The following is a 14,184-nucleotide window of genomic DNA, read 5'->3' on the forward strand; positions in this document are numbered from 1 at the left end:
AGTGAGTTTTAGAGAGCCTGGTTTGGCAATAAAGAGGTCGCCAAGCCCAAGGCGGCGCAAAAATGCATGGTCGGTTGAAGTGAAGCAACAACGGTTGACTGGCAAAGGGTTGGTAGGTGGGTACGTGGCTAGCTACGCGGAAACTCATTAGGAAGACGCGGCCGCCGTCTCGAGCGCCTTGATGAACTCGTCTACCCGCGCGGCGTTCACCTTGAGCAAGAACTGCGTGAGCTCGCCGCCCTCGACCTGCAGCGCCAACGTGACGCCCGTCTTCTTGCCCTTGGCCTCGTGCGGACGCACCGCCATGCCCTTGTACAGCGCCGAGTTGAGCACGATCTTGCCGATCTCGTTGCGCACCAGGATGCGCGCGCTCTTCGTGTCCTTGCTGACGAGCACCTTGAGCGGGTGCACGCCCTTGTCTGCCCAGCGCTTCTCGTCCTTCTTGAACTCGAAGATCCTGGCCTTCTCGGCCAAAAACGTGCAGTCATCGTCCGGGGAGTCGGCCTGTGTAAATAGAAGGAGACAGCCACGTTAGACTCGGTGGATCAGTGCAACTACTGTGCAAACCTTCACGAACCTTGATAATAACGGTGGCCTCCTCGCGTCCAATGTTCTCCTCGTCTTCATCCGCAGCGGCAGTGGTCGACGCCGAAGTCGAAGTAGCCGATGCTGCAGCTCCGAAGCTAAACCCACCAGTGGCAGGCGGCGTGCTCTTGGTAGCACTCAGGTTGCCAAACGAGAACCCGCCGGTGGCAGGCGTAGAAGAGACCGCGGGGGCCGTCGGCTTGGACAGAGGAGCTCCAAACGAGAACGCAGGCGTAACCTTCTCCTCCGAGTTGATAGACTTGGCAGAGAAGAGCGAGCTGCCGCCACCGAACGAGAAGCCTCCAGCGGCAGGTTTGGCAGGGGACTTGGCGGACTCGTCGTCCTTCTTGGCAGCACCACCGAACGAGAAAGCGGGAGCAGCAGACTTGGCTGGGGACTTGGTGGAGTCGTCGGTCTTCTTCGCAGCGGAACCAAACGAGAAGCCGCTGCTGGCGGGAGCCTTTGCTGGCTCATCAGGCTTCTTGGCCGCACCAAACGAAAACGAGGAGCTCGACGCCGCGGGGGTAGGAGACGCCGCAGTCGCAGTAGACACAGGAGTTGAACCAAAAGAGAATGGGGCAGGAGCCGCAGCCTTGGACTCGTTGATGGCAACCGGCTTCGTGGCCGCGTGCTTGGTGGCAATCTCATCCGCGTATTTCAAGTAATCCTGCAAAAGTTGCACACCCCACTCATCAGTTCCCACTCTCTCCGCAGCTGCACGTACACGCTCCAGCAACAACTGCACACCTGAACGGCAGCCACCCAGCTCGCGCTCGGGTTCCTCTGCGACTGTCCGTTGACAAACGCCAGGAAGCTCTTGTTGAGCGCCTCCATGGCCTGTTGGTACGACCCCGAAGTCGCCGTCGCCGTCGCGGTCGAACCACTGGTCGACACACTGGTCTTCTCAGCCGCGGGCTTGGCAGCGCCAGTGAGACCCGAGAACCCAGCAAAAGGGTTGGAGGATGCCGCGGGCTTGGCCGCCGTGAGTCCCTGCGCATGGGAGGAAAAGACACCACATCCATGAGCATGAATCCCGCCACTAATGCACCAATGCAACCGGATTAAGACGGACCTGGAAGCCTCCGAACGGGTTGCTCTTGGCCTCGTCGTCGCCCCCAGCAGCAGCTGCAGCCACCGCCGCCTTGGGCTTGGCGGCCGAGCGGCCCCCGACGCGCGCCTTGACGATTTTGCGCTTGCGGATCGAGTCCTCGCTGGCGCGCTGGAAGCCGATCTCGAACGAGTCGGCGCTCACGTCGTCGTCCGCGGCCTCGTACTCCTCGCGGCGCATCTGGCCGTTCTCGTTGCGTCGCTTGGCCATGGCCACGTCGGTCGGTCGGGTCTTGCCAATACTGAGCTCTTGGGAGGTCCCGATCGTTTTTGGCCAGTTGATGATGTCCTAACGAATTACGCGGTGTTTTAGGTGCGTGTTATTATTTTGTGGATTAAATGCCAAGTTGAAGTGGCCCGACAGTAGCATGGCAAAAGGGATAGAAGCAACCAAGCACATGAGGAGCAGGATCAGAGTAGCGTGCAGCAAAACTCGTGTTCATCCGGGCGCTCGCGTGGCGGCGTCACTCGCTCCCAACGTCGAGTCTCGTGTCCTTCTCGATACTTGTCCATCACCTTGATTTCCTTCCACAGGGACGAGCAACGAGGCACGGGGCAGAAGCGAACGACGCTATCGTGCTCGATACTCGAGACGACGCCGACAAAGTGATGGGGGCGCAGGCTCAAGACGGGACCGCCGGTGAACAGGATGTCCTTTGCGTAGTCCAGACTGTTTGGTTGGGCTAGCTCCAGTGACGCGAGCTCGCTGTTTGGGTCCGCCAAAGCGCCGACGTGGCCACGGACGACCAAAGGGGTAGGAAAGAAAATGTTGCCCACGCAGTAGGGCATGAAAACCATCGGATCCATCGCCTCAAACTCCTTGTCAGGCTCCAGAAACGGGATTGGGAACGGGGCTTCAGCTATCAAAAGCGACAGCGAAGTGCCGCAGGTCTCAAAATCCTGAACATGTTCGCAGTGGAGGCCGATGCCATCGAAACGCGTAGCCTTACACGTGTTCCGGTCGGCGGTAGGGTAGATACTGCTGGTGGTCAGGAGGAAGCCGTCCTCGGCAATAAAGAAGCTCGTCTGGTAGAAGCTCTTGTCAACGCCCGATGGGATCTTCGCGATCGCCGAGTATGAGGCTGTACGGGACTTGGGGGCGTGGCGGGCGCCTCAATCTCTTCAAGCTCTCGTCCTCGATCCTAATTTCCTCTTCGAGGCGAGCATTCTCGGCCTCCAAGCTCGCCGACAGCTCTGCATAGTATTCGGCTCGCTGCCTCGAGCTCCGACGAGCAGCACGTTCCGCAGGTGTAGTGTCTTCTTCCATCGATATTGCGCTGTGCGAATAGTCCCATTTTGCCAGTGATAGTCCGTCATTTCGAAAACGGTATTGATGGACATCGATCGAAGCCGCAGACGCGACCCAGAGTAACAGAAACTGACTGGGACGCGCCCGACGTTCTGCAAACAACATATATGCTAAAACTCTCCATCTATCTGGAACTCGATCGTATTTGCGAGATGATAGCACGTGACGATGCAATTTGGACAACGCAAGAATCGCAATGGACACAAACGCAGCATCCGCGGAGCGTGCAGCCCATGCACGACCCAACCAGCAGGGCCGGAGCTGGACACAATGGAGTGAACGCTATGCCGAGCTGACGAAGAATTGGGAAGCCGAGACAGCGCGCCTCGAAAAGGAAATTAAGCTAGCGGACAACCCACGCCACCAAGTCCCGTACAGCCTCTGCGAGGTCAGCAAGGCATACTCCGCGATCGCGAAGATCCCATCGGGCGTTGACAAGAGCGTCTACCCGACGGGCTTCTTCATTGCCGAGGACGGCTTCCTCCTGACCACCAGCAGTATCTACCCTACCGCCGACCGGAGCACGTGTGTTGCGACGTGTTTCGACATCATCGGCTTCTACTGTCAACACATGCAGGACTTTGAGGTCTGCGGGGGCAGCTCCGTTCCCAATCCCGTTCGTGGAGCCTGACAACGAGTTTGAGACGATGGATCCGATGGTTTTCATGCCCTTCGGGGACGACATTGCGTACCCATCCCCTGTGGTTGTGCGCGACCATATCGGCGCTTTAGCGGACCCATACAGCGAGCTCGCGTCACTGGAGCTAGCCCAACCAAACAGTCTGGACTACGCAAAGGACATCCTGTTCACCGGCGGTCCCGTCTTGAGCCTGCGCCCCCATCACTTTGTCGGCGTCGTCTCGAGTATCGAGCACGATAGCGTCGTTCGCTTCTGCCCCGTGACTCGTTGCTCGTCCGTGTGGAAGGAAATCAAGGTGACGATGGACAAGTAACGAGAAAACCACGAGACTCGACGTTGGGAGCGAGTGACGCCGCCACGCGAGCGCCCGGATGAACACGAGTTTTGCTGCACGCTACTCTGATCCTGCTCCTCATGTGCTTGGTTGCTTCTATCCCTTTTGCCATGCTTGCACTGTCGGGCCACTTCAGCTTGACATTTAATCCACAAAATAATAACACGCACCTAAAACACCGCGTAATTCGCTAGAACATTATCAACCGGCCAAAACGATCGGACCCAAGAGCTCATTGTGTACGAGAGCAGCAGAGGTCGTGTGCTCTTGAACGTTATCTTGTGCTTCCGCTGTAGCGCGATGCATTTGCCGAACCATCTCACTTCAACGTCTTGCTTGTCAAACTTTCGGTACCTGTACCATATAGATGGTACTTCGTACCACTTTTGGGCACTCGCACGCCACCAGCCACTTGAATTGCGTCCAGCCATCCCGAGCCAGCAATAGGGTCACAATTGCTCACGAAGTCATGGGCGCCAAGCAGCAGCAGCCGGAGGACGGCGAGCCGTCGTCGCCGCAGAAGGGCGACTTCCTCAAGCTGTTCTGGACGCTGGCCGAGAGCGAGCGCGGCGTGCGCACGCAGGCTGCGGCGCAGCTGCTCGCCCACCTCAAGAGCAGCGCCAAGCAGGAGGCCGAGGTGCAGTACACGCTCAAGCGCCTGGTGCGCGGCCTGGCCTCGTCGCGCGACGCCGCGCGCCAGGGCTTCAGCACGGCGCTGAGCGGCCTGCTGAGCGCCTTCCCCAAGCAGCTCGCGCTGCAGAGCACGCACGAGCTGCTGCGCGACGCCATGGAGGTGCACTCGTCCATGAAGCCCATGGAGCAGCGCGAGCACATGTTCGGCCGCCTCTTCGGCCTGCTGGCGCTGCACCGCTGCGGCCGCCTGAGTGCCGACCTGCCGCTGCTGGTGGCCGTGGTCAAGGAGCTGCTGGACATGGCCGCGTTCAAGCGCTGGTTTCGCGAGGCGTGCTACGAGGCGGCGCTCACGCTGCTGGCGGACGTGCCGGCCGAGCAGTTCCTGGCGGAGCTGGCCGGCCCGATCCACAACTGTCTGCAGATTCAGCCGTCCAAGGGCAGCGACGAGGAAGGCGTCGAGGCCTGGAATGCCGACCAGGTGCTGCTCGCTGTGGGCGTACAGCGCTACCTGCACGTGTCGGGCATCGACCAGGACGAGGAACAGATGAAGCAGCTGCCGGAAAACTTCGCGGCCGTCAACGCGCTGCAGCGCCACAATGTGCACGTGCTCGCGCGTCCGCTGCGCGGGTCGTCGGGCTGCTACCCGCGCGTGCACTCGGCCTGGTTCGGCGTGTTCGGCCACGTGCTGAATCCGACGGAGGACGCGTCGGCCACGCTCGATGGTGAGCTGTTCCAGGAGGCGTGGACGGTGCTGGTAGAGAACTCGCTGGTCGATGGCAGCAACGCGGACGACAGTGCGCCTACCAGCCACGAGCGCCAGGGCCTGGCGTTGAAGTTGTTCGAGCTGGTGGCGCCCAAGCTGCCGGCGCCGGTGCTGCGTGCCATCCTGACCCCGCGCTTCGTCAAGTGGCTGTACAACAACGCCGTTGCCAAGAGGAACTACCTGCACGAGGCTGCGCGTCACTGCCTCAAGTCTTTCGCTGCGTGCGCGCCCGCGGAGTTTTTCCACTTCGTCCGCAAGCAGTTCGCGACTCCCCTTTCGATCCTGGTGACGTCGACCTCGGCTGATAGCGACGACGAAGCGGAGGAGGAGGAGAAGCCCAAGAAGAAGCAGAAACTGAGCGCTGGAGGCTTCGACAAGCTCGTGGAGCTCGAGGAGAAGAAGGAGCGCGAGGAGGCGCTCAAGCGACGCACGGACCGCGCTCGTGTGTGGGCGCTGGAGACGATGGTGGCTGCTCTTACGGAGATGCTGAGCGCCAAGGCCGAGGCGGATGATGAGACCAAGAAGCTGCAGGATGACGCAGTCCGATTCCTGGTGTTCCACTCGTTCTTCACGCCGTCGGGCGAGGCTGAGTCTACGCCTTCCAAGAAGAGCAAGAAGAACAAAAAGGCGAAGAAGAGCGCGAAGTCGGCGGACGACGAGGTGGTGAAAGAGGCGGCTGAGGCCACGCCTGCTCTCTCGGAGAACGTGGCCAACTACGCCAAGACGCGTCTGTTTTCGCTCTTGAGCCTGGGTCTTGCGGGTGCCGACGGTGCGCGTGCCAGCGCCAGCGTGCTGAGCCGCATTTTCGCGATCGCCCAGGACATGCAGACCAACAGCGGTGCTGTTGTGCTGCGGGAGCCTCTTAGCGAGGAGGTGGCAGCGCAGTTTACTGCTCTTGTGGGCCACATCGACACTCTGCGCAGCAAGGAAGCCGATGAGGTCGAGAAGGAGAAGAAGACAAAGAAGTCGGCGGCGCACCGTCCGCTGAGCGAGGCGTTCCTGTTGTTGTTCATGAGCGCCGGGCTTCAGCTTCTGGATAGCGAGCAGCGTGAGGACGCTGCTGTGGTGGCGGCTGATCTGGATAAGTGCTATGCCCAGCTCGTTGCTCGTGAGCAGAAGACTACCCCCACCAAGAAGAAGAGCAAGAAGAACAAGAAGAAGGAGGCTGAGCCCGAGGAGACGGAGGAGGAGTCGGTGGTTGTGCTGACGGACTTGTTGCTGAGTCTGCTGTCCCAGGACTCGAGTGCGCTGCGTGAGATCGTGTCGCAGGTCTTCCGTTCGCTGCTGCCGCTGCTGAACGGTGCGTGTTTGACCACGATGGTAAACGTGCTGCAGCCGTCGACCGAGGGTGAAGGCGCTGCTGCTGACGACGAGGACGACGAGTTCGCCCCCATTACGCGTCGCGAGGATGAAGAAGAGAACGACGAGGAGGACGAAGAGGAAGAGGACGAAGTGATGCTGTCCTCGGCCGATGCTGTGTCTGATGCGCTTCGCAACGACGAGAAGCTGTCGCAGCTGCACCAGGAGGACCTGGCCCTTGCTGCTATCGTCGGACAGGTGAAGCACCGCTCGCAGCGCAAGAAGGACCTGAAGCGTGCTCGCTTGCAGACGATGCACTTCCAGCTGCGTGTGCTGGACCTGCTTCAAGTGTTTGTTTCGCAGCGTCCTGAGCAGACCGAGGCGGCTACTGCCAAGCACAACGCTTTGGTGCTATCGTTGGTTGCCCCGCTGTTCCGCGTGCTTACTCATGTGCAGAACGCCGACACCGAGAAGCTGGTGCTCCGGGATCGCCTGCAGGCCGTGCTGCTTCACAAGGTGCTTCGTGCCAAGGACAAGATCCCGTCCGGCCAGGCTGCTCCGACCGAGGCGTTGGACGCTCTCCGCCAGATTGTGGAGCTGATCCGCACGGTCGCTATGGAGAAGGACCACACCGGCAAGGTTGCGTCGGCTGCTGTCGTGTACCTCGTCCGCGTCATTTGCACCAGCGAGGCGTCTAGCAAGGAGGAAGTGCAGAAGATCATCCGTGCGTCCGTGCTGGACGCCTTCACCAAGAAACACGCGCGCTTCCCGCGTGCGTCCTTCGAGGAGCTTCTGACCAAGTCTCCGGCTGTCGGCGCCCGTGTGCTGCTCGAGCCTCTTGCTGCTGTTGCTGCGGCGTCCGAGAAGAAGGAGGACGCTGACGAGTCGGAGGTGCGCGCCGCTGTCGACGAGTTCTCCAAGTGCGAGGTGTTCCGTCTCCTGACGGTGCTGCTCCGCAGCAGCAGCAAGCTGCAGCAGAGTGGCGTGCTGTCGAAGGCGCAGCGCAGTGCGTTCAAGCGTGTGCAGACGTCTCTGAAGACGGCGCTCGTGCGGCAACTGGCCCCGGAGAGCGTGCAGCAGCTCAAGGCGAAGCGCATGAAGGTCGTGATGATGTTCGCGCTGCAGCTGGTCAAGTTCTGGCAGGCGTCCGAGGACAAGAAGGCGACGGAGGCCGACGTCCGTGCTGTGGTCGCTGCCGTGCAGGCCGTGGACTCTAAGTCGCCCGTGGTCAAGGATATGGTGAAGCAGGTGTCGGACGCTGCCGGCATCCCGTTCGTGGCTGCCAACGGCGCCAAGGCGGACAAGAAGAAGACCCCCACGGAGGACGAGGACGAGCTCATGCCCGAGCAGGACGAGGATGAGGAGGACGCACAGAAGGCCAAGGCCAAGAAGACCAAGGGCAAGGCCAAGACCAAGAGCCCCAAGGACAAGCAGAAGAAGAAGCGCAAGCGCGCCGCCGCCGAGGAGTAAGAAAGTCGTCAGCCGCTTACAAACTGGGAGGAACGTGTCGCCCTGCGTCTCGCGTCGTCAGTCGGCAGTCGATCGCTTCCCCCATAAGGCCCCACCTATTATAGATACTAGAGCTTTTGTGTGACTTCCTTCCCTCCTTCCTTCCGCCTTGCCACGTCATTCCATCCATACACAGTAGACCATCATCATCACGCACGAGCTCACACTGCAGACTTGCATCCCTCCTCCTTGTTGCACCTCGGGCACGTTACCGCCGCGTCACGCCAACGAGCGAGAAGCGACACAAGCTCCTATACTAAAAAAACTGTCTGCTACGCCGCGAGGGTTCCCATTGCGTCCGTCATACGTCTGTGACTGCTGCTTGCTTGTTGGAGGGTGAAAACTTGGGGGCCGCGCGGGGCCTCGCCGGGTATCTTTTAAGTGCTGTCCTGTCGTCTATGGAGTCGCTCGTCTAGCCGCGGAACTTGCCCCACACGTGCAGCAGCACCACGAAGCCCACGAACATGAGGCAGCTCACGAGCACCGTCGTGGGGCCGATCTTGAGGCCGGGCGAGTCGTCCGTGTAGAAGCGCAGGATGCCGGCCGTGCTGCCGCCCATGCCGCGGCCCGTGTTCTGGCCCGAGCGCGCCGCCGCCACCGGGCGCCGGTTGCGCAGGCCGCTGGCCGCCGCGCCCTCGGCTGACGCCGTCGGGGCGGGCTTCTTTCCTGCCAAAGCTCCGTTCGCTCCCACAGCCTGAAGGAGGAGAGAGAAGAGAAGGCACAGCCAGTAGGAGTTAGCTACGCACGCGCGCACGGAGGACGGAGGGGGGATACGCCGCCGCTGCTGCACGCACCATTGTTGTGTATATAGCTTGGTAGTCCTTCGCCTTGCTGGTACCGGAGACTCTCTCTGTTTGATTGTGTGCGCGGTCGATCCAAAGCCGGGGGAGGGAAATTGGAGCTGCTGCCACGTATCAAATCGATGCCCACTTAAGTACGATGCGACGATGTCTCGACGAAAAATGTGTGACGTGTGAGAACGGCAACTTGGGCCCAGCACGTGCGTGTCAGAGATCAGAGGTCCCAGTACGTCGCGTTCGGGTCGCTGTTGGCCTGCAGGATCGTCGGCCGTACGACTGGAGGGAGCTGCTGCTGGTGTTGTTGCCCTTGTCCTTGCTGCTGTTTCTTCTTGCGGAGGTTCAGGTACTTCTTCTTCTGGTACCGCTCGTACATCGTGCGCGGCGCCAGCGTGCTCAGCAGCCCGACGCAGGCCAAGGACAGCGAGATGGCTGCGAACACGAGGAACTTCGAGCGGCGCGGGCTGTCCGCCTCTGGTAACTCGGGGGCTGTTGTGGTCGCTACCGTGTCCACGGAGCCGCTTGTGCTGCTCGCGCCGTTGATGCCGTACTTGACGTTGAAGGCCTCGTCCGACAACACGCAGAGCAGCGTGTCCTGCACGTAGCGATAGAGTGCACCGCTGTCGGAGCACGAGAGGCTTGTGGTGACCGACACGTTGAACGTCTCTAAGCTCGCGAACAGCGTTGCGTCCGTCTGTCGAATCTCGAACTCCTGCAGCTTGGTGGTGGACGTGACGACGAGCACCTTCAACGAGCTCGGGAAGGCGATTCCGCCGATGTACGTGATGGGGTTTTCTGATAGCGTGAGCGTTGTGAGCGAGTCTGGGAGGGAAATACTGCGTAGACTTCCCAACTTTCCGTTCGATGCAGTGCTGTGTAAGCGGGCTTAGTCTGTGTAGCACGTTGAGCTCTTAAGATATGGCAACACTTACAACTTTGTGAGGCTGCTTGGAAAGGTAAAGTCGTGCAGCGAAGTGAACAAGTTCTTGGATAGATCTCTGCAAGCAACGGAGGAGTCAGAGCTCCGAATTGATGTCGAAACAGCCCTCCTTGAGCTTACAGCGTCTGTACTGTCATAGGGATGGACACATTCGCGAGCATCGCGATGCTGTTGCTTTTGAGATCCCTAAGAAAACAACTTTGCTGGTCAGCTAATGGACAAGAGGGCTAGCAACGCAGTAGGTCGACATGTACAGCTTCACGACGGGCGGCAGGCTCTCCACGTAGACGATCTTCTTGCTGCTCAAGTCCAGCTCTTTCACTCCGTTGCTGTCCGTCAACACCCTCACAACTGTCGTGCTGCAGTCCGCGTACTCGATCACCGCGGCAGCGTACGCAGTTGATGCCGCATAGTTGGACGCGGTCGCAGCAGGGATCGAGCACGTCGTGGTGGCAGCTCTCGCAAACTCGTTCACGGTAATCCCAGCCAAGCAGCACAGCAACCACGGCACCACTGCAGTCATCTCGTGGCAGGTCAACAAGTGGCCAACGTGACAGAATTAGCTGCCCCAAGTTGAAGTGAAGTGTAGCCATCTGCTCAATACAATGTGTACACCACACCAATCCAACAGATCTGACAGGGTTTACGCACATCAACCAACGGCCAAGCGACCATGGCGACGAGCTTGGCGACGGCGCTGACCCAGGCGCTGGACGCGTCGTTCCCGCGCGTGGCCTTCATCATGGCGTACGGCTCGGGCGTGTTTCAGCAGAAGAACCACGACGCCAGCGCCAGCATGGTGGACCTGGTCTTCGCCGTGGACGACCCGCGGGCCTGGCACGCGCAGAACCTCGAGCGCAACCCACAGCACTACTCGGTGCTCAAGTATCTGGGCGCCGCCAACGTCGCCGCCTTCCAGGAGAATTTCGGCGCCGGCGTCTACTACAACACGCTGGTACGGTGCAAAACTAGGCGTTATTATGGTGGTATGTGGCTGACTGACTAATATGCTTGCTGGCTGGCAGGTTCCTCTCACGGGCAAGCTGCTCGGCACGCGACTCATCAAGTACGGCGTCGTGAGCACCCAGACGCTGTGTGAGGACCTGCAGACGTGGAAGACGCTGTATCTGAGCGGCCGAATGCACAAGCCAGTACGTTCGTTGAACAAGCTCTGTGGTGACTGGTGAAGGCGGTGAAAACTCTGGGTTTTGTGGTGGTTTATAGGTCAGTATTATCGGCACCAGCGATGCAATCCAAGTGGCAAGCTCGACCAATCTGTCGCACGCACTGAACTACGCGCTGCTCTGCTTGCCGGAAAAGTTCTCGGAGCACGACCTGTACATGGTGAGTGGGCAGACGTGCTGGGAGGGAATTAGATACGTGGGAAACTAACGTTGGCGGTGTACGTTGAATTGGGAGTAGAAGATCGCAGGCATCTCGTACCTGGGCGACTTCCGGATGACGTTCGGCGAGAACCCGAAGAAGGTGCGCAACATCGTGGATGGCAACCTCAAGTCGTTCCGAGAGCTCTATCAACACAAGATTCAGGTAAGAGTCAACTCGCTTTCGTGCCCGTTTCGACTTCAGGTTATGACTGACAACTTGCTGCTGTGTTGCAGAACTCGCCGTTTATGTCTCGCTCGCTCTCCGACAGCGACATGCTCGTCGCGAACAGCAGCGATCTCAAGGTGCGGCAAACCATCGTAGAGTCTTTGCCGTCCAACGTGCTGAAGCGCCTAGTGACCAAGTCCCACACGACTGGCGCGTTCGACCACCAAGCTGTCACCAAGAAGCAGTTGCAGCGCGTCATCGCGACGATCGTGTTCCGGTCTAGTCGCTCACAGAGCATCAAGGGCATCGCCACTGCAGGCGGCGTCAAGTCCATCGTCTACGTCGCTCAGAAGCTGAAGCGCACGTACTTCAAGTGACATTCTGCACCTTTTGAAGATCATCCGGCTAATCCAGTCGAAGTGGAAGGAAAAAGCGTATACAAAAGTTATCTATCTATTGTGCACTTAGACGGTCAGCACCTTCTTCAGGTACTCGACGCGGGTCTTGGTCTCCTGGGCAAACTCCTTGTCCTCACCCTCTAGTGCGTCAATCTGCTTGATGCGCTGGTCGCACTTGGCGAGCAGGTCGAGCTCGGGCTTCTTGCACGCCGCCATGAAGTCGGGGCCGATCATGGCGAACTCGGCCAGTCCCTCCACGGAGCACTCGCACAGGTCCACGTCTTCGTGGGTGATGAAGGCCGCGGCCGACTGGATGAAGAAGTTCTTCTGCAGCACAAGGTCGGCCGTCGAGCGGCTGTTGCGGATGAGGTAGCGCAGGAAGAAGAGCGACTTGCGCTGCAGTCGGATGTCCGTGGCCTCCTCCAGGTTCTGGCGCATGAGCTCCAGGCCCTTGCAGCTCTCGCCCAGGAACCGCGTCTCCGCCGCGGCGTGGTGGCGCACCAGGCACGAGATGCCCAGCAGCGCCTTGACGCGGCACGTGACGTCCTGGTCCTCGCGCGCGAGCGTGCACAGCACCTCGAGCAGGCCGCTCTCGACGGCCGCGTCCTGGCAGAAGGGGTTGTTCTGCACCACGACGGAGCAGACCTCGGCGGCCAGCGCGCGCGACGACGGCTGCGCGTACTTGCGGATGACGTTGGTCATGACGCGCAGGCCGCCCATCTTGACGAAGTTCTGCGCATTGTCGATCTGGTCGATGCGCGTGAGCAGCTCGTCCAGCAGCGAGTCCTTGTACTGCGCCAGCTCCTCGGGCGACGGCTGCTCGCCCTCGTCGGCGATGGTGCCGTCCTCGGCGGCGAACACGAGGCGCGGGTCCTCGCCCTCGAGGATGCGCAGGATGTCCTTGACGCGCTCGTTCTCGTCGATCACGCCCTCGTTCATGACCATCTCCAGGAAGCGCCGCTTGTCCTCCGAGATGGGCGTCGCCTCGGTGGGCGTCGTGCCGTCCGTGTGCTTCATGGTCCACTTCATGAGCGCCTGCCACTTGGCCTGGTCCGCCATGGGTGTCTGGGAGTTGGCCGATTGCTTTGTGACGTTGATTGGCTTCCGACCTGCCGTCTCTGATTGGAAGCTTCTAGATTCTAGACAATTCTAGACTCTAGGTTTGACTCGGCCAATCACAAAAAGACTTGGAGTTTGCATGGGACCAACTTGAAGTGAAAGGCAACATTTTGTGAGCCAAGCAGCGTCATGACCAAGCTGCCGGCACTTGTGAGGCAATCTGATGCTCCTACCTCGGAACAAGGGCTCACTACCGACAAGATGTTCAAGCTGCTGCTCAAGTTGGATGGCGGTGTGAGAAGCCGCTAACCAACGCGGCCTTGGATACTTGGAGCGCTTACTTGGTTCAAGGTGGCATTAAGAATATTGAAAGAGCCGCGCGAGTGAGGAATGTGCCCAAAACTGAGGAGACTGCGAAGAAGTTGCACGCTGCACAGTTTAAGCAGTGGGTCCAGGATGGTGTCGAACCAGCGCAGATCTGGAAAATTCTCAAGATGGAGTAGACAGCATGGGTGAGCAAGCCGAGCGCAGGCTTTTGGCTGGGATGCAAAACAAGCTCAGTAACAGAGGTTCCGTTACCATCCGGCGTAGTAGTACTGTTCAATACAATCGTTCACTTGACTGTCGCATTCGCTTCAGAACAATGCTACCGATTCTGTACTGGAAGTAGCTTTCTATGGTGAGGAAGTTGTGAATGTCACCATACGCAGCAAATATTTGACGTGTCACCAAGGATTCATGTTCTCTTATAAGCGCTAGAATGTACAGCAAGCGGGCCTATTGCCTACTTGCTTACTTACTTCTCGTCGAAGAACTTCTTGAGCGACTGGCCGAACTTGCCGTCGAAGAAGATCTCCGAGGGCGGGAAGCGCACCGACGGCTTGGCAGGCTTGGCCTCAGGGTTCACGTGGCCCAGAGCCACCACCACAGGGATGCTGTAGCGGTCCGGGATGCCCAACGCCTGCTTCACCTTGGCCTGGTCCAGGCCTTCCATGGGGCACGTGGCGAGGCCGTGCACCTGAGCGGCGTACAGGAAGATGGCAGCAGCGAACGTCGTCTGCTTGTAGGCCCACGCCTCCGTAGACACGTTGGGGTCGTGTTCTCCTGAGAAGAGCTCGACGAGGACCGGGACCTTGCTCACGAAAGGCTCGGGGGCGCCGTTGTCGCGGTTGAGCTGCTGCATGCGTGCAACGTTCTTGCTGGGCTCTGGAGGCACGTACACACAGCTGTAACAGGTGGGCCCGGCAGGTGGACCCATCT

The 14,184-nt window shown here is 59.7% G+C and overlaps 9 protein-coding genes across 9 annotated transcripts; 3 read left to right on the forward strand and 6 right to left on the reverse strand.

The window, feature by feature from the left end:
* Nucleotides 1-147: 147 nt before the first annotated feature.
* On the reverse strand, nt 148-1,942 carry PHYSODRAFT_562165 (hypothetical protein; the record flags this gene model as incomplete). The annotated part of the gene is made up of 6 exons (XM_009532578.1): nt 1,658-1,942; nt 1,333-1,575; nt 1,139-1,252; nt 724-1,063; nt 578-675; nt 148-504 (listed from the first exon to the last, which is right to left on the reverse strand). The coding sequence occupies exons 1-6, from the start codon at nt 1,901-1,903 to the stop codon at nt 148-150; spliced, it is 1,398 nt and encodes a 465-aa protein (XP_009530873.1). The 5' UTR covers nt 1,904-1,942.
* A 161-nt stretch (nt 1,943-2,103) lies between these two features.
* PHYSODRAFT_335222 (hypothetical protein) lies at nt 2,104-2,959 on the reverse strand (the record flags this gene model as incomplete). Its single annotated transcript, XM_009532579.1, has 2 exons — nt 2,104-2,728; nt 2,781-2,959. 2 exons carry the CDS (start codon nt 2,957-2,959, stop codon nt 2,104-2,106), a joined length of 804 nt encoding a protein of 267 aa, XP_009530874.1.
* A 238-nt stretch (nt 2,960-3,197) lies between these two features.
* PHYSODRAFT_303030 (hypothetical protein) lies at nt 3,198-3,954 on the forward strand (the record flags this gene model as incomplete). The annotated part of the gene is made up of 2 exons (XM_009532580.1): nt 3,198-3,526; nt 3,579-3,954. 2 exons carry the CDS (start codon nt 3,198-3,200, stop codon nt 3,952-3,954), a joined length of 705 nt encoding a protein of 234 aa, XP_009530875.1.
* Nucleotides 3,955-4,444: 490 nt separating this feature from the next.
* On the forward strand, nt 4,445-8,140 carry PHYSODRAFT_246411 (hypothetical protein; the record flags this gene model as incomplete). Its single annotated transcript, XM_009532581.1, has 1 exon — nt 4,445-8,140. One exon carries the CDS (start codon nt 4,445-4,447, stop codon nt 8,138-8,140), a length of 3,696 nt encoding a protein of 1,231 aa, XP_009530876.1.
* Nucleotides 8,141-8,591: 451 nt separating this feature from the next.
* On the reverse strand, nt 8,592-8,976 carry PHYSODRAFT_335225 (hypothetical protein; the record flags this gene model as incomplete). Its single annotated transcript, XM_009532582.1, has 2 exons — nt 8,592-8,873; nt 8,926-8,976. 2 exons carry the CDS (start codon nt 8,974-8,976, stop codon nt 8,592-8,594), a joined length of 333 nt encoding a protein of 110 aa, XP_009530877.1.
* A 217-nt stretch (nt 8,977-9,193) lies between these two features.
* Nucleotides 9,194-10,439, reverse strand: PHYSODRAFT_335226 (hypothetical protein; the record flags this gene model as incomplete). The annotated part of the gene is made up of 4 exons (XM_009532583.1): nt 9,194-9,821; nt 9,909-9,974; nt 10,037-10,102; nt 10,171-10,439. 4 exons carry the CDS (start codon nt 10,437-10,439, stop codon nt 9,194-9,196), a joined length of 1,029 nt encoding a protein of 342 aa, XP_009530878.1.
* A 159-nt stretch (nt 10,440-10,598) lies between these two features.
* Nucleotides 10,599-11,467, forward strand: PHYSODRAFT_460205 (hypothetical protein; the record flags this gene model as incomplete). The annotated part of the gene is made up of 4 exons (XM_009532584.1): nt 10,599-10,853; nt 10,960-11,067; nt 11,141-11,260; nt 11,339-11,467. Coding segments are annotated over 4 exons (612 nt in total), but the record flags the coding sequence as incomplete, so codon positions are not given.
* Nucleotides 11,468-11,888: 421 nt separating this feature from the next.
* PHYSODRAFT_562167 (hypothetical protein) lies at nt 11,889-12,924 on the reverse strand (the record flags this gene model as incomplete). Its single annotated transcript, XM_009532585.1, has 1 exon — nt 11,889-12,924. One exon carries the CDS (start codon nt 12,922-12,924, stop codon nt 11,932-11,934), a length of 993 nt encoding a protein of 330 aa, XP_009530880.1. The 3' UTR covers nt 11,889-11,931.
* A 796-nt stretch (nt 12,925-13,720) lies between these two features.
* PHYSODRAFT_510993 (hypothetical protein) lies at nt 13,721-14,182 on the reverse strand (the record flags this gene model as incomplete). The annotated part of the gene is made up of 1 exon (XM_009532586.1): nt 13,721-14,182. One exon carries the CDS (start codon nt 14,180-14,182, stop codon nt 13,721-13,723), a length of 462 nt encoding a protein of 153 aa, XP_009530881.1.
* Nucleotides 14,183-14,184: the final 2 nt, after the last annotated feature.

The sequence above is a fragment of the Phytophthora sojae genome, assembly GCF_000149755.1.
Source record: "Phytophthora sojae unplaced genomic scaffold PHYSOscaffold_6, whole genome shotgun sequence".
NCBI lineage: Eukaryota > Oomycota > Peronosporomycetes > Peronosporales > Peronosporaceae > Phytophthora > Phytophthora sojae.